Below are 17,628 nucleotides of genomic sequence, written 5' to 3'. Positions count from 1 at the left end.
TCAGCACAGCGCACAGGGACCCAGCGGTCACCGAGGATGAACACCGAAAACCCCAACTAATCCTAGACTGCGCGTGCGTGTGCCATAGACTAATGCTGTATTCATTATAATGGATGTCTATGGTATAATGGATTTTTTTGTAATCTGCCATTGCAGAAAAACTAAAAAGCTGTAAAAACTGATGTTGTAGCTCATCAGTGACATATCCCAGACCTAATAATCCCCCATAGAATATTTCACTTTGCACTGCATACATTGAAAATACAGCAGTTTTTGTGGGGGTTTTTTAACAAAAATTGGTGTTTACTTCATATACACTAGTATTTAAAGGGTTATTTTTTTTAAAATAATTGAAAACTCGGTGGTTATGATCAGAACTGAAGTGGAAGAAAAGATTTCTGAAAAAAAGTGTAAAAAAATATTAACATATGGTATTTTGGGGATCATTTTAGAAGGGGACAAAAATGTGCCTTTTCAGAAATTAAGGAGTTTTTTTTTTTTAATCAGGCATAACAAAAAAATTAAAAATCCCTAAAAATCAATGTTGTTGCTAATCATTGACATATCCAGGACCATAATTATCCCTACTCAATAATTCCACTTTGCATTCCATATTTTGAAAATACTGGCACCTAAAGGCTTCAAATTTGGGCTAAAAAGTTCAAATTGGCATCTAAAGGGTTAATTTTTTTGAAAATAATTGAAAGTGGAAGTGGAATAGAAGATTTATGAAAAACAAAGTGGAAAAACATATTAATATATGACGTTTTTAGGTCGTTTTAAAAGGGTACAAAAATGTCCCTTTTCAGAAATTAAGGAGTTTTTCTTTTAAAATTAGACATAGCAAAAAAAATTAATATTCCAAAAAAATCAATGTTGTTGCTGATCACTGACATATCCCAGACCATAATTATCCCCCCTCAACAATTCCACTTTGCATTATATATATTGAAAACATAGCAGTTTTAGTGTTGTTTTTTTTTTTTACAGAAATTGGCGTTTACATCATATAAACCAGTATTTATAGGGTTAAATTTTTGAAAATAATTGAAAACTTGGTAGTTATGGTTAGAACTGAAGCGGAATAAAAGATCTACGAAAAAAAAGCGGAAAAAAATAATAATATATGATGTTTTTAGGTCATTTTAAAAGGGGACAAAAATGTCCCTATTCAGAAATGAAGTTGTGTTTTAAATCAGGTATGAGGGTTAAGTGCAAATGTTGGTTTTTAATGTTTTTAATGTTTCCATTTATCTTCCCATACTTGTTGAGTTCAGCTGTGGGCCTGGCCCAGCTGCCCCCGGTGCAAACGGCAGGGTGCACATCTCATGTCCAGCGCCGGTGTGGGACACATTTCTACAGCTTTCTTCAGGTGTAATTTGTGCTGCTGCTGGGCAGCAAGTGGAAATGGCTGATGTGGAGTTTGCTGCAGTATAGCCACTAGACGTCAGTGTTGTGGTGTGGCTCATCCATGTGAGCCCTAACCTCGCTCCCAGTTACCCCCCAGCGTCACTTTTATAGTTCATGGTGACTTTGCAGATTTGTTTTAGCTAACATCCACAAAACAAGAGAATCTACTGGGACATCTTTAAAAAGCCCAGCTCATGATTAGAAGGTTAATAAATGATTCGACATATAATTAAAACAGTAAAACCTCCAAAGTCTGTAGTATAAATGTAGGCTCTCATCACTGAGGGGCCATGAACTAAGAGAAGAAGAGACACGACAACTCTGTGAAGAGACATTATTTATGATGTGCAGAGTGATCAACATCCGGACAGCCAGCTGACACACATTTCACTAACATGCAAGGCAAGTTTATTTGCATGGCACAATTCAACTACAGGGCGATTCAAAGTGCTTTACAGATACATTAAAACAATAGAAATAAAAAGCATGATTTAAATTTTAAACAAAAAAGAAAGCAATAAGAACAATAGATAAAATCAGGAGTTAAAATGTGAATAAGTTTTGACACTCGAGCTTCAGATTTAAAGCTTTATTCAAACGCAGCTGAAAATAGGTGTGTCTTCAGCCTGGACTTAAACACACTGAGTGTTTCAGCTGATCTGAGGCTTTCTGGGAGTTTGTTCCAGACATGTGGAGCATAGAAGCTGAATGCAGCTTCTCCATGTCTGGTTCTGACTCTGGGAACTGATAGAAGACCGGATCCAGATGAGCTGAGGGGTCTGGAAGGTTCATACTGGGTCAGGAGGTCACTGATGCATTCTGGTCCTGGACCATTCAGAGCTTTATAGACCAGCATCAGAACTTTAAAGTCTGTTCTCTGATGGACAGGCAGCCGGTGTAAAGACCTCAGAGCTGGACTGATGGGGTCCACTTCTTTGGCCTTAGTGAGGACTCGAGCAGCAGAGTTCTGAATAAGCTGCAGGTGTCTAACTGACTACGGGATTGTTGCCTCTACAAGTAAATCATAAAATATCATCACTCAGACCTTAGGGTGGGACGTTAGGGTTAAGGTGGGTCGGTAGGGTTAAGGTGGGACAGGTTAGGGTTGGACGGTAGGGTTAGGGTGGGACGGTAGGGTGGGATGGTAGGGTTGGGGTGGGACGGTAGGGTGGGATGGTAGGGTTAAGGTTAAGGTGGGACATTAAGGTGGGACGGTAGGATTTATGGTGGGTCTTTAGGGTTTAGGTAGAACATTAGGGTGGAAAGTTAGGGTTAAGGTGGGTCGGTAGGGTTAGGGTGTGATGGTAGGGTTAAGGTAGAACCAGACCCGTCGCCAGATCTCAGTCTTAAGGGGGGCTTATGAAATCCAACAGGGGGGCACCACTATTATTAGCTTATTTTTGATTATTTTACTATTCACATAGCCCTAATCCCTCACAATAATCATTATATTAAACATAGCCGGACCAGCGTGCGCTCTCTCTCTCTCACACACACACGCGGGCGCGCACACATGTACAAATAACGTATTAGATCACGCGCAGCATCTCGAACTAAACAAACAAAAAAACACCACGGCGGGTGCATTTCAAAGCAACCAACAGAGGGGTAGCTACCCATTGCCAACACACACACACAGAGATACACACACGCACACGCCGCCACCACCACTCAGTGTGCATGACGTATTAGATGACGAGCAGCATCTCAAACTAAACAAAAAAGACACCACGGCGGGTGCATTCCAAAGCAACCAACAGAGGCATAGTAGCAATAGTACCAATTGCCATCACACACACACACACTAAAAAAAATTGACTTTTTTTACTTTGAGTGGCAGTGCTGTCCTCTCGGTTGTCCACCCAGTGTCAGTAGAGCTGTATGCGGCGTTTGTCCGAGCTGAACCTCCTCATCAGCGCATCCTTCAACTCGGACTTGAACTTGTGTGTAAGGTCCTTTTCAAAAGCAAGCTGAATCAGCTGGGCCTTGCGTCTATGTAGCATACTGCGTCGATGCTCTGAGAAAACGTTTTTGAGAGTGTAAAACGAGTTTTCACACATTGCTGTGGAAGCTGGAACTAGCACTGCTAGCATCTAGCACACTGGCAAAGCCAGCAGTATCGCCACGTAACGGCAGTTGATTCACCACTAAAAACTCCAGCATATCTATTATGGCTGACATGTAGTATCTGTTGCGAGCCAGCTGTTCTGAATTTAAAAGAGTGAAAATCTCTTTGCCGGTCTCTTTCTGCGCTTTTCTGAATCTCGCCACATCGCTTCACATACTAAATGTTCCTTGGAAGCTGCATGCTTGTTTAAGCCTTTGCCAGTTTCGATAGCATGTTTCCAATCACTAAATCCTTTCAGAGAGAAGGTTGTGTCTGACGATACAGATTTGAATCTTCTGCAAGCGTAACAAAAGGCTGCGTCCTTTTCAATGGAATACTCGAGCCAATCCCTGTTCACATACCAGCTAGAGAAAAGTGAACGTCTTTTCAAACCAAAAGATCTCACGGGGTATTTTTTCAACTAAACCTGATTGGGTTTATCCGTGCCGAGGTCATTCACAGATCCATCAGTGGGGGCAGCTACAATAGTTTACCTGCTAGTGCTAGGCTCCTCTTCGTGGTCGCTGCAGGTCCGGCTGACACCGTCAGGATCCACGGAGGAAGAAATTGGTCCAGGGGTTTCGTTGCCAACGACGGCATCATGTCTTGGTTTATCCAAAGTTACCGATGTTGGGGCTTTAAACCAGTTACGTATATCCATATTTAGAAAAGCACTAAAACTAGCATGTCTGCTCGCAAAAACTCACACTTCATTTCCCTCCACAAATGCGTTAACTGATTGTTGCTGGGCAACACTGACAAATTACATACGTAGACAAACTTTCCAACAAATTCACACGGTTTTAATATATTTATTGTCTTAATGATTATGCAACACTACGTTTTAACCCAAAACAAGTACAATAAAATGAAATTGGGATTTTATTTATCTATTTATTTATTTGAGATCTGTGACTGTGATCTGGCTTGCTTGGGTGGGCCAGGGCGGGCCCAATCGTATCAGTGGGCGGGCCCGGCCCCCCAGGGCCCGCCCATGGCGACGGGTGTGGGTAGAACGTTGGGGTGGGATGGGTCGGTAGGGTTAGGGTGGGATGGTAGGGTTAAGGTAGGACGTTAGGGTTAGGGCGGGATGGTAAGGTTAGGGTGGGATGGTAGGGTTAAGTTAGAACGTTAGGGTTAAGATGGGTCAGTAGGGTTAGGGTGGGATGGTAGGGTTAAGGTAGAACGTTAGGGTTAAGATGGGTCATTAGGGTTAGGGTTGGATGGTAGGGTTAGGGTTAAGGTCGGACATTAAGGTGGGACGTTAGGATTAGGGTTAAGGTGGGACGGGTTAGGGTTGGGGTGGGATGGTAGGGTTAAGGTGGGACGGTAGGGTTAGGGCAGGGGTCGGCAACCCGCGGCTCCAGAGCCGCATGCGGCTCTTTAGCACTCTCCTAGTGGCTCCCTGGAGCTTTTGCAAAAATGTGCGAAAGATTTTTTTTTTTAATTGTTGTTTTTTTAAATATGGTTTCTTAGGGGGTAAACATGACACAAACATTCTTAAGCTGTAAAAATGTATGCAAATGTAAATATATTTTAAAAAACGAATTTCAGAATGGCGCCAAATAGCAAAATTGCGTCATAGCCTGCAACACAGCAAGGCAAGGCAAGGCAATTTTATTTATAGAGCACAATTCATACACAGGGCAATTCAAAGTGCTTTACAGCTACATAAAATCACAAAAAGGCAATAAAACCATTAAAAAGGAATAAAAAAATAAAAGAAAGAAATTAAAAAAGAAAGAAATTTAAAACCCATTAAAATAATCATTAAGTAATTAAAAAGTGAAGAGTGCAGATAAAATACTTTCAGGTGTCATATGCACAGCTAAATAGAACTGTTTTCAGCCTGGATTTAAACATTGTCAGAGTTGAGGCCTGTCTCACATCTTCTGGAAGACTGTTCCAGATTTTAGGGGCATAAAACTGAAACGCAGCCTCACCTTGTTTAGTCCTGACTCTGGGCACCAGCAGGAGACCCCTCCCTGAGGTTCTCAGAGCCCGAGTTGGTTCATATGGCTCTAACATGTCAGAGATGTACTTTGGCGCTTGACCGTGAAGAGACTTGTACACAAGCAGAGCTGTTTTAAAGTCTATTCTCTGAGCGACAGGAAGCCAGTGCAGAGACCTGAGCACTGGACTAATATGGTGGTATTTCCTGGTTCTAGTCAGGACTCGAGCAGCAGCGTTCTGGATGTACTGCAGCTGTCTTACAGCCCGTTTAGAGAGCCCAGTGAGCAGGCCGTTACAGTAGTCTAACCTGCTGGAGACAAACGCATGGATCAGTCTCTCTAAGTCTGGTTTAGACACTATTCCTTTGATTCTGGCAATGTTTTTTAGATGGTAAAAAGCTGCTGATGTTACAGATTTAATGTGGCTGTTAAAGTTCAGGTCTAAGTCCAATATTACCCCGAGATTTCTAACTTGATAGTTAGGTTTTAGAGAGAGAGTCTCAAGGTGACTGATAACACTTTCTCTTTGTTTCTGTGGGCCACAGACAATGATTTCAGTTTTGTCTGAGTTTAGCTGGAGAAAATTGTTTTGCATCCACACACTGATCTGTTCGATGCAGTGACACAGTGGCCCTTGTTCTCCTGCCGTCAGTGACACGTAGATCTGAGTGTCATCTGCATAATTGTGGTAGGACACATTATAGCTGCGTATTAGCTGGCCTAGTGGAAGCATGTACATATTGAACAATACGGGTCCCAGGATTGACCCCTGGGGAACCCCACAGGTCATAGCCATTTGGTCTGGGACACAGTAACCGATTTCAACAAAATATTTCCTGTCCTCCAGATAGGACTTGAACCAGTTTAAAGCACGACCAGAGATTCCCACCCAGTCTTCTAACCTCTGTAATAAGATCGCATGGTCAACTGTGTCAAAGGCAGCACTCAGGTCCAGCAGAACTAAGACTGTGACTCTACTTGCATCTGTGTTCAGGCGGATGTCATTTGTCACCTTGATCAGAGCTGTCTCAGTGCTGTGGTGGGGCCTAAAGCCTGATTGGAAAGTATCAAAAGCATTGTTAGACAGGAGAAAGTCACTAAGTTGTTGGTATACAACTTTTTCTAGGACTTTGCCCAAGAATGGCAGGTTTGATATGGGCCGGTAGTTGTTCAGTACTGTGGCATCAAGATTGCTCTTCTTTAGAAGAGGCTTAATGACAGCGGTTTTTAAGGCCTTTGGAAATGTTCCAGTCTGGAGTGAGATGCTGACTAGATGAGGGAGTTGTGGTAAAAAACTGCTCAGCACAGACTTTAGGAATCTAGTGGGCAACTCATCAAGGCAGCACGTTGATGAACTCAGACTGCAGATGGTCTCTGACTGTTTTGTCAGTAACAGGTGTGAAATGTGTCAGCTCTAGGTGTCTAGCTGGCTGCATAGTAGTTATTTGTGTTGTGGAAATTATTGCATTTTTAATGCCTTGAACTTTGTCATTAAAGAATGTTGCAAACTCATTACACTTGGATGTAGAAATGAGTTCTAAAGGCAGTGAAACTGGAGGGTTTGTTAATCTGTTTACTGTAGCAAACAGGACACGAGAGTTGTTACTGCAGTTTTTGATGATTTCAGAAAAATAACTCTCCCTTGTTCTACGCAAAGTCTGGTTGAACACACATAGCTTTTCTTTGTAAGTCTCATAATGAACCTGGAGCTTTGACTTGCGCCATTTCCGTTCGGCTCTCCGGCACTCCCTTTTCTGTGCCCTGACCGACTCTTCTTTCCTCCATGGCGCCCTTTGCCTACTTTTAACCATTCTAACCTTGATAGGAGCAATGGTATTCAAAACATTTCAGAGACTTGATGTGTAAGAGTTCAACAGATCATCAACATCAGAACACAGGGTTTTCTCAAACCTAATCATTTCCATAAACTGTGTCCCTGTTCTGTCATTTATGAGTCTTCCCCGAACAACTGCAGACCCAGCTGGTGTTTTGGGTAAAGTAGATAGGTCGAAGAAAACACAGAAATGATCAGATAAAGCAACATCCACGACATCCACGTTTGAAATAACAACACCCCTTGAAATGAGCACATCTAGAGTGTGCCCTCTGTTGTGGGTGGGCTCAGTCACATGCTGAGTTAGACCAAACATTTCAAGGACAGCAGTGAGCTCTTTAGCATCCTTGTTATGCGCTACGTCCACATGCACATTCAAGTCCCCTGTTATGACTAAACAGTCAAAAGCAGTGCACACAATTGAAAGTAGTTCAGTAAAATCATCAATAAAACAATTCTGTGGTGGTTTATAAATGGTGATATAAAGTATGGAAGATTGTTTTATCTCCATTTTGAATGACACATACTCAAATGCACAGCACAGGCGAGTTGTAAACAAACAGGTGTGTGAGTGATGGGCCATTGATTCAAAAGGCAAAAAGAGAAAGATTGCTGATGAGAACAGAGGGTTTAAAGAAGAATGGACTGAACTCTTTGCTTTCATTGCCAATGCTGAAGGATTGCCTGCATGTTTGATTTGCAATGAGAAGTTGTCAAATAACAAGAAGAGCAACTTGGAGCGACATTTCCAGCTAAAGCATGCTAAATTTGCTGCCGATCACCCAGTTGGAACTGAGAGGAAAGGTGCAATTGCAGTGCTGGTGGAGAAATTTGAGGGCCGAAAAAACAGTTTGAAGAAGTGGATTGCATCTCCAAACTCTACTACTGCTGCAAGTTTTGTTGCAGCCCGGGAGATAATAAAGCAAGGAAAACCATTCACCGATGGCGAGTACATGAAGGATTCATTCATTAAAATATCAGAGTGCCTATATTTTCGGACTTCAAAAACAAAACCGGGATCATTCAGAAAATGAAAGACATGCCTCTCTCCGCAAAAACAGTGAAGGAAAGGGTAATTAAAATGGCAAACAATATCACCTATTAGCAAATCAAGGACATCAATTCAGCTCCAGCTTTCTCAATTGCCTGTGAGTCGTGTGACGTGACCGATATCGAACAGACAGCTCTGCTATGCAGGTACGTGAACTCTGATGGGCCGCAAGAAGAAATGATCGAATTGATAGTTATTAATAGTTTATCTATCTTTTTTAAATTTTGTTAATTTCGACTGAATTTTTAAGTGAGCTGCCTTTTAATTGCAGGCTGCGTTACTCCTTTGCGTTTGTAACCAATTTATTTAATGTCTGACGCTGAGTAAGGGGAGAATTAAGAGATTGTTTTATTTATTTTACTCACTTAGGCTACTTAACTTGGTATTTGCCTACTTACCTTTTCAAAGGGTTAAGTTGGGACGTTAGTGTGGGACGGTAGGGTTAGGGTTAAGGTGGGACGTTAGGGTGGGACGGTAGGGTTAGGGTGGGACGGTAGGGTGGGACGGTAGGGTTAGGGTTAGGGTGGGACGGTAGGGTTAGGGTTAAGGTGGGACGGTAGGGTTAGGGTTAAGGTGGGACGTTAGGGTGGGACGGTAGGGTTAGGGCTAAAGCTGCAGTCTGCAGGATTTGTTGTCGTCATACGTAAAGTCCTAATTTTTGGCATTTTAAGAGTTTACATGATCTATCAGAACGCTTGAAGTTGAAAACGGTGACCTCCGTAGTCGCAAAATGCAAGAAATGCTTATTTTTTAAACTGTCCCGCCCCATCAAAACACATGAGAACTCGTGCACATCTACGTGCACGCCAGATGCGCGTACACGACTCCTCATTCATCAACTCACCTGTCATTTGCAATCATGGAAGACACAGTAAGTAGACTAGCCCGTAATGAAGTTCAATAGTCCAGATAAATAAGCGTGGGGACGAGCCTCCCTTGTATCGCGCGTGCACAATCGGTGATTGACAGGCAGCAGAGCCCAGCTCGTAACCTGATTGGTTACCTTTTACCGGTCCGGTCTGCAATTTTGTAAACAAACCTGCTGGCTTTGGAGGGACCTAGCGGGACATATAGGGGACCTAGAGAACTATTTTTTTTTTGTATTGGGGTATTTAATGTACTACTTTCAGAATCCCCGGACAGTTCCAGGCATTATGCTTGAAAAAGAGTTGCAGACTGCAGCTTTAAGGTGGGACGTTAGGGTGGGACGGTAGGGTTAGGGTTAAGTTGGGACGTTAGTGTGGGACGTTAGGGTTAGGGTTAAGGTGGGACGTTAGGGTGGGACGGCAGGGTTAGGGTTAAGGTGGGACGTTAGGGTGGGACGGCAGGGTTAGGGTTAAGGTGGGACGTTAGGGTTAATTTGGGACGTTAGTGTGGGACGGTGCACCCAATACATGAAGCTTTAAGTGTCATACAGTCACAGCTCCTCGTCCTAAATATAAAGAAGGCATAATAGGTTAGGTCTAAGATATGCAGGTTATAGTAGAAATCACACACTTTTATGCCATATCATTGGAAATGATGAACTGAACAAGACGCAGAACAATTCTAAGAAATCCTAAACAGGTGCGAAGGCTCTGAAAACCACCCATTTGCACCATGAGACAAGGTGATATGAGCCGTTCCGTTGAGCTTTGGTGGGCGTGACAGCATGAAGGAACATGCAGCAGCCACTAAAGAGTGCAGCAGCAGGTCAGAGTTGCCGCCACCCGTCCTCATGAGCCAGTCATCCAATCCAGAAAGGGTCAGCACCACCAAACTGCAAAAGGTTCTGACTCATAGTGCCACTCATGAGTGACTGGTTGGACTGGAGGAATAACCAGTGGCATATGGAGCAGTGGGAATAACATACAGTATAAGTTCTGCATAGATTTATAAGGCAGAATGAGCCTTCTAAGGTGTGGTTAGACGTCAGATGATGTAAACATGGGTGAAACTTAATGATTATCTTCATACCGGGATCAATCCATCACATACGTGATGGATTGATCACGTGCACGAGGATCAATGAGGCTCAGATGAGTTTCAGAGCCGCTCTGTGTCGTAACTCGGCTAAAAAATGTGTTTTTCTCCGTCTGTAAATCGCCTAAAAAATGTGTTTTTCTCCGTCTGTAAATCGGCTAAAAAATGGTGTTTTCCTCTGTATGTGCCTTTTTTTTCTTTTGTGCCTTTAAACACAGAAGATGAGTGACAGCTGCTGTCAGAAAATGGAATTATCAGAGGTGGAGCATCCAGCGGTGAAATGATGACACGGCGCTTCCCTCTGGTGACGGAGGAGGGTGTGGACCTCCGTCAGGCCTCCTGAAGGCCCACCAGCTCGCAGCTCTTCTTCCACAACCGCGCCTGCAGCTCAGAGTCATAGGAGAGGTCGGAGGACTGCGTCCTCTGGCCGTTGTACAGGTAGCAGCCGCCCACCCCTTCCATCTCGGGGGCGGTTGCAGCATAGACAGATATGGATGCTCCCTCTGCTGGAGTCTGAGGGGGACACAAAGTCAGTGTTTAAACCCCACACTTCAGTAGAAACAGTCAGAAGACAGGATCAATCACTGAGGGAACACGTACCCTGAACAGCATCTTCGCCACCGGTCTCTTCAGCATCTGTGCGAGGGTCCACAGGTTATCGTACAGGGCCGTGTCCACCATGCCGGGGTCCACGGCGTTGACGGTCACATGGAAGCCGCCGGCCGTCAGCTGCTCCTGCAGGCGGTTGGTGAAGAGGACCAGAGCCAGTTTGCTCTGAGAGTAGGCGGCGTGGGAACTGTACTGGGCCCTGAGGTCAGATTAGACTTTATTATCAGTCATCCTAGGGCACTTTGCTAGCCTAGAAATCTAGACGCCCCTAGCGACCGCAAATTAAATTTGCTCCCGGGCTACTCTAGTCACTTGCGAGTCTGAAAATCAAAACTTAATCAGGCCAATCAAATCGTGAGGAGCGGGGTCGGAGGCCGGTCTACCTAGTGACGACAGAGGTGCGACGTTTCAGTGTGTAGTTCCAGAGAGAGGTAAACAATGGCTGCGCCCAGCGAACAGTCTTTCGAGTTGGCTTTGGCAGCAACTCTAGAAGATTTAAATATAAATTTTTCTTTGCGAGACACACAGGTAACTGCACTTAAGTTTTTCTTGAAAAAAAAAGGACGTTTTCGGAGTTTTGCCCACCAGGTACGGTAAAAGTTTAATGTACCACAATGTACTTTCCGTCGCGCTGACTACATAATCCTTCTTCATCGCTCTGATTGGTTGTTGCGCCATCCTATTGCGTGGCGTTGAGTGCAGGGGCAACTTAACAGACAACCGTTTATCCCGCCCACACTACTATCCAGCCTCACTAGACCCCTGTACAGCTTTTTGCTGTACAGGGGTCTGGCTTGCTAGGCTAGCACTTTGCAATAATCAAGTACCAATTGAACTAATCTGAGAAGAAGCTGCAAACTGATGCAGGAATCACTGAGCTGACTGCTCTGACCCGACCTGTATGCAGCAGATTATACTCCAAAGTCAGCAGAAAAGTCTCTCCAGCACACGTTTCCTGAGATGTGATACCATATCGTAGCACTTTATTTAGAAAGCACCTTTAACAGGGTGGTGTACATAAAACTAGAAAATAAAAGTCAGTCGGAACATATAACTAAAGAATGTAAGAAGGATGGAAAAGAGACGACAAAACGTAGTTAAACTGAGGTTTAAAACAGCTCCCACAACTGAGCGAGTGTCTCCCGTTGCCGTCTTTAGATGGATTCAGAGTCAAACAGCTGCTTAACGGTGCGTTCACACCAGACGCGGTCGGGCGACGCGATTACATACAAAGTCAATGCAAAGACGCAATTAGAGACGGATTCGAGCCGGCGGCGCGATGAGGCGCGGTGGGGCGGCGCGGTGAGGAGCGGTGAGGAGCGGTGAGGCGGTGCGGTGAGGCGGTGCGGTGAGGCGATTGCCTCCCAAGTGGGTCGTCCTACCCGACGTTTGGTGGCCTGCTCGGGAGGACCGGCGCCGCGATCTCTCGGCAGGACACCAACCACAGGCGCCCCGCAGCTGAAACGGAGCCGCAGCCCAGCTGCGGAGCGCCTGCAGCCGGCGTCCCGCCGAGAGATCACAGCATCGATCCTCCCGAGCAGGCCACCAAACTGGGTCCCGGCGAGCCCGAAACACCGCTGGAAGGCGGTGAAATTATCCGAGCTGAATGCACCACCGGATGATGTCACTGACCCAGACACGACGGCGTGTGCGTTTCCGACGAATCTCGGACTGCCACAGCAGGTACAAGGACGCGATGGTACTTATATCAGCCATGGATAGCCCCTTGAGCTATTCACTCGTTTTTTACTCGCGCGAAGGAGGCGAGTGATTTCAATTTACACCCACGGCAACAATCGCGTGAGTAACGTGGTGCGAGTGAACGGCAGGCAAAAACAAGGATTTTTCATGCAGTGGTCAATTTTGAGATTTTGGGCCAGTCTACACCTTCAACGTGTTCTTTCAACTTGCTATACAGAAAATGTTGAAAACAGAAATTAAAATGTTTGTTTTATTACATTTTGTTTACTCGCGGCAGCACGTTTTGCCCAACTTTACCAAAAAGCCATGCCGAGCTTCTAAGCGTCAGCTTCTAAGGGCCTGAGCATTTATTCTGTTTTTGAGCAACTGTTTCTAATACAAATGTATTTAATTCCCTTTTTCTCAAAATCTGTTTTTTGTATCAATATCTCAGCCTATGGAGCACCTACAAACACCAAACTTTCCAGTTATACACTTAGCAGTATTCTGAAGATATTTACAGAAGGATTTGTTGATAAATCATTCCTGGCCTGATTTATGTGACATCATAATAAAAAATATGGCGAAAATCTATGTTTTTTAGGCTATGGGCAGTATATTTTGATTTCCTAGGAAATGAAAGCAGATATCCTCATATCCCTATAATTTTCTTTTCATTTTGTGTGAAAACAAAATGATAAAAGAATTTTGCACCTGGCTTTATCATATGTTCAGATCTAGCTTCCGTAAATATATGCACATTTGTGCATATTTAATGAGATAATGCCTCATTTGCATAATTAAACATACAAATTTCTAAAACTTGTAATACATTTTTTTTATACTTGTGCAAGTAATCAACTGAGGAAGTTTCATGGCGATATCTATTATTTTAAAATATTACCCTATTCACCGGTTGTGTCTGGCCTTAACTGTCTGACTGATGCTCATACCTCCTGTTCAGGTCCTCCAGGTCTATGACTCCTGCATAGTGTGTGGCTGAGGACATGTTGATGATTCTGGAGCATAAGCCCGGTCTTCCTGACCTCTTCACCAGGTCCAGCAGCAGTTGGGTCAACAGGAAGTGGCTGAGGTAGTTGAGGCAGAAGTGGAACTCGAAGCCATCCTCCGTCTGTCTCTCAGGAACCAGCATGGTTCCAGCTACATGAGAGGACACGGCAGAAGAGGAGTGAGACATTATCCCCAAATAATGTCTGAATAAGGTCATTTACGAAAACCAAAAGACACCCTGACTGAAGACACGGCTTTATTATTAGAAAGGACATTAATGGGTTAGGGCAGAGGTCTTCAACAGGGGGTCTGCGGAGGTACTGCAGGGGGGTCACGAAATCTTTGGTTGATTAGACAATTTTTAACATTTCTTTTTTTTTTTTAAACAGTTTTTTCTCACAAATTGTGTGCAAACGTGTGGCATCCACAGATGGTTTGAGGATTCATTGTCCCATCTACATGCATGTTTAAAGTTAAAATCTGTGGATTATTTGAATAGCTCAGTGTTGTATGCAAGATGTTTGTTTATAAATGGCAGAGGCACGGCCACCCTGTACCTTGCACATGTTTAAAATAAAAACATGAATATATTAACCTGTGTATTACTTGAATAGCTTAGTATTGAATGTACAAGAACATAGTAGCTATGTTTATACACGGCACTAGGCCCCGTTAAATATAAAACACAATTGTATGCCATATAAATAGTAGGGGGGGTCCCTGCTCCAACTCTCCATCAGTTTGGAGTAGGGTTGGGGTTGGGTTATGGTTAGGGTGTTGGCGTGTTCTTCATCCTACCGTTGTTCACCAGAACGTGGAGCAGAAGACCTCTGTCTTTGAAGGGTAGGGTAGGGTTAGGGTTGGGGTTGGGGTAGAGGTTTAGGCTTAGGGGTTAGGGTGTTGGCGTGTTCTTCATCCTACCGTTGTTCACCAGAACGTGGAGCGGAAGACCTCTGTCTTTGAAGGGTAGGGTAGGTTAGGGTTGGGGTTGGGTTATGGTTAGGGTGTTGGCGTGTTCTTCATCCTACCGTTGTTCACCAGAACGTGGAGCAGAAGACCTCTGTCTTTGAAGGGTAGGGTAGGGTTAGGGTTGGGGTTGGGGTAGAGGTTTAGGCTTAGGGGTTGTTGGAGCCATTTTGCCTATTTTGTGTTTGATAAACTTTTTGACTTATTATTTGTATATTGTGGTTATGGAATGATGGTATTTATGTTTATAAAGTTTGATCTGGTAATTATGGATTATTTATTTTGTTGTTGGACTGTCTTGCTTGGTCCGCTCTGTTTGGCCTACTGTGTGACGTGTCTAATTGGATTTGGAATGACGTTTCATAAAAAACGCCTCGCTCAGGTGGCCAGCTGGGAGCGGAAGAGGCAAACAGTCTTTTAACCGTGTTTGTGGAAACCTCCGAAATAGAGCCCTTTTTGTTTGTATACTTTGAGTTAATGAAACCTTTTGTTTGGTTTGAATGTGAACAAATAAATAGACTTTATTTTTCTACAACGCGCGTTGGACGAAGTTTTATCCGCTCAGAAGAGGCAGCTGCGAAGCTGCCCCTACATAAGTTAAAAGACTGCTTCAAACTTCGGATGTGGATGGACAAAGATTCACTTCTTATTTGGATTACTGGAAGACTTTCTGTGGATTATCCTACATCGTCTCAGGGTCGTGAGTAACCTGGAATATTATTTGATCGACAGACCAGGTGAGCTCAGTCACTTTTTTACGAGAGACTTTGTTTGGAGCTGTTTGGAAGGACAATAGGCGAGGCCTGCATTGGTGCCACGGATCGCACTTCTGTTCAAGATTTGAAACGTGGATTACTGAGACCGTGATTTGTTTTCTTCGCCTTGAACACTTTTTTTCGTTTGGTAAAATTATGGACAGTATAATGAACTGCCTTTTGTGACAGTCTGACGCTTTGTGGAAATATTAAAATCGAAATATCCCAGCTCGGGTTACTGTTTTGACGCATGCTGAGGAGCTTTGAATGCGCGTGTAATACTTGAACCTTTAAATTTCGACGTGCTTGGACTGTGTAAGAAGACGCACTTGATTTGATAGAGGCCTACGCTGTTGATATGTCTGACATGGAGGCCCACACGGAGCCCACTAACTCCGACATGACCATTTCTGATGAAGGCCAGGTGCCGGTTACTGAATGGGAGACGCAACCGGAGCCAGAGCCTTCGTTTAAAGCGCTGAGTGCAACGCGGCGAGGCAGACTTGGCCATTGCACTCGCAAAATGAATGACATGAAAAAAATGATGAATGAACATGCTGATGTTGCTGTTGTGAAAACTGAGTTGCTTGGTTTTAAGATTATACTTAATGATTTTAATGTGTGTCATGAGTCTGTGCAAGCACTGTTGTCTGATGACATGAGAGAGAATGAGAACCTTGATTGGTACGAACCCAGGGTATCTAAATTCTATACATTCATTACTGACACAGACGCTTGGGTGGCACAACATGAAGTAGCCCCACAGTTAACACAACATGAAGTAGCCCCACGGTTAACACAACATGAAGTAGATTTACGATTAACACAACACGACGTAGATCCACAATCACTAGTTGGCCCGAATGACAGTGCCTCAAGGGTATCAAGACGTAGTTCACGATCATCACGTACATCCAAGACCTCCAAGTCCTATTTGTCTGCTACCAAAGCTGAATTAGCAGCAGATAGAGCAGAATTGCTAGAAAGGGCAAAGACTCTAAAGGAGAAACACACCTTGCAAAAAGAGAAACAAGACTTGCAAGCTAAGATGGAAGCCCTGCAATTAAAAGAAGACCTGGCTGTTAAAGATGCAAAATTAAAGGTCCTAAATGCATTTGAACTTGGCGAGGAAATAGAACCTACATTTAAACAGGAAGATGGTATGAATGCTTACCTGGATGAATACCTGGAAACTCAACAACCCCAACCTACTGAAACCATGGCAACTGAAGACAGCAGAGTCGACTCAGTGCTTTTACCACCTCACTTTGCTGAATTAGGAGCTGTACCAAAAACACCTCTACAGACAACCATGCGAGCACTTCAGATTTCAGCAGCACCAACACCCAAACCACCACCAACAATAACAACTAAAACGACAACTACAACAATACCAATGACAACAGCAAACCCACTAAGCAAACATGTTACCTCCAGACCTATTATCAGTAAGAAAGTCAGCCAACGGATGGGAGGACAGATCACTCCTGCAGGGGGTGCATCCAGCCCCATGAACATATCAGCACAATCAGACATGACAAACCTGCTTGTGTCTGTAGTGTCGCAGACTTCTCTTCCTAAAAAAGAGGTTCCTGTCTTCAGTGGGGACCCGTTAGAATACCAGTTGTTCACGCAAGCTTTCAGACACAATATTGAAGACAAGACTGACAGTTTTGAAGACAGACTGTACTTCCTGGATCAGTTTACGGCAGGGCAGCCTAAGCAACTCGTGAGAAGCTGTCTACATATGGATGCTGCAGCTGGTTATAGGGAAGCAAAGCGCCTGCTCAAACATCACTTCGGTGACGAATTTAAAATTACAACGGCATACATGCAGAAAGCCTTGGATTGGGCCGCAATTCGTCCAGATGACGCAGAGGAGCTGAACAGCTATGCACTCTATCTGAGAAGCTGTAACAACACCGCACAAACATTCCAGTACAAGTCAGAGCTTGATTTACCATCCAACATGAAACTGATTGTAACAAAACTTCCATACAAACTCCGAGAGAGATGGCGATCTGCTGTGTGCAACCACATGGAGCAGACTAAGCAGAGACCCAAGTTCCACGACCTAGTCAAATTCATTGAAAGGGAAGTCCGGATCATGCAAGACCCAGTGTTTGGCAATATTCAAGATGTGACTAAAAATCCAAAACCCAGACAGGTGGCAACAGACACACGCCATACGAAGTCTGGAAGCAAGAAAACTTTTGCTACCACAGTGTCCCCAGTCACAACTTCTACAGATGCCAACACACAGAATTCTGACACCAACACAAACAAGAAAG

At 44.0% G+C, this 17,628-nt stretch overlaps 1 protein-coding gene across 2 annotated transcripts in view; it reads right to left on the bottom strand.

Moving 5' to 3' along the window:
- Nucleotides 1-4,218: 4,218 nt before the first annotated feature.
- The window catches only part of dhrsx (dehydrogenase/reductase (SDR family) X-linked), a 31,470-nt gene continuing 18,060 nt past the window's right edge, over nt 4,219-17,628 (bottom strand). For both annotated transcript variants that reach the window (XM_075478127.1, XM_075478128.1), the window contains 3 exons: nt 13,559-13,766; nt 10,917-11,124; nt 4,219-10,829 (listed from right to left, as the gene is read on the bottom strand). In XM_075478127.1, coding sequence (XP_075334242.1) covers nt 10,647-10,829; nt 10,917-11,124; nt 13,559-13,766 — 599 coding nt within the window. In that variant the 3' untranslated portion in view covers nt 4,219-10,646. The remainder of the gene's footprint in view (nt 10,830-10,916; nt 11,125-13,558; nt 13,767-17,628) is intronic.

The sequence above is a fragment of the Odontesthes bonariensis genome, chromosome 11 (genome assembly GCF_027942865.1).
Source record: "Odontesthes bonariensis isolate fOdoBon6 chromosome 11, fOdoBon6.hap1, whole genome shotgun sequence".
Lineage (NCBI taxonomy): Eukaryota > Metazoa > Chordata > Actinopteri > Atheriniformes > Atherinopsidae > Odontesthes > Odontesthes bonariensis.
This window is presented reverse-complemented; position numbering and strand designations above follow the sequence as displayed.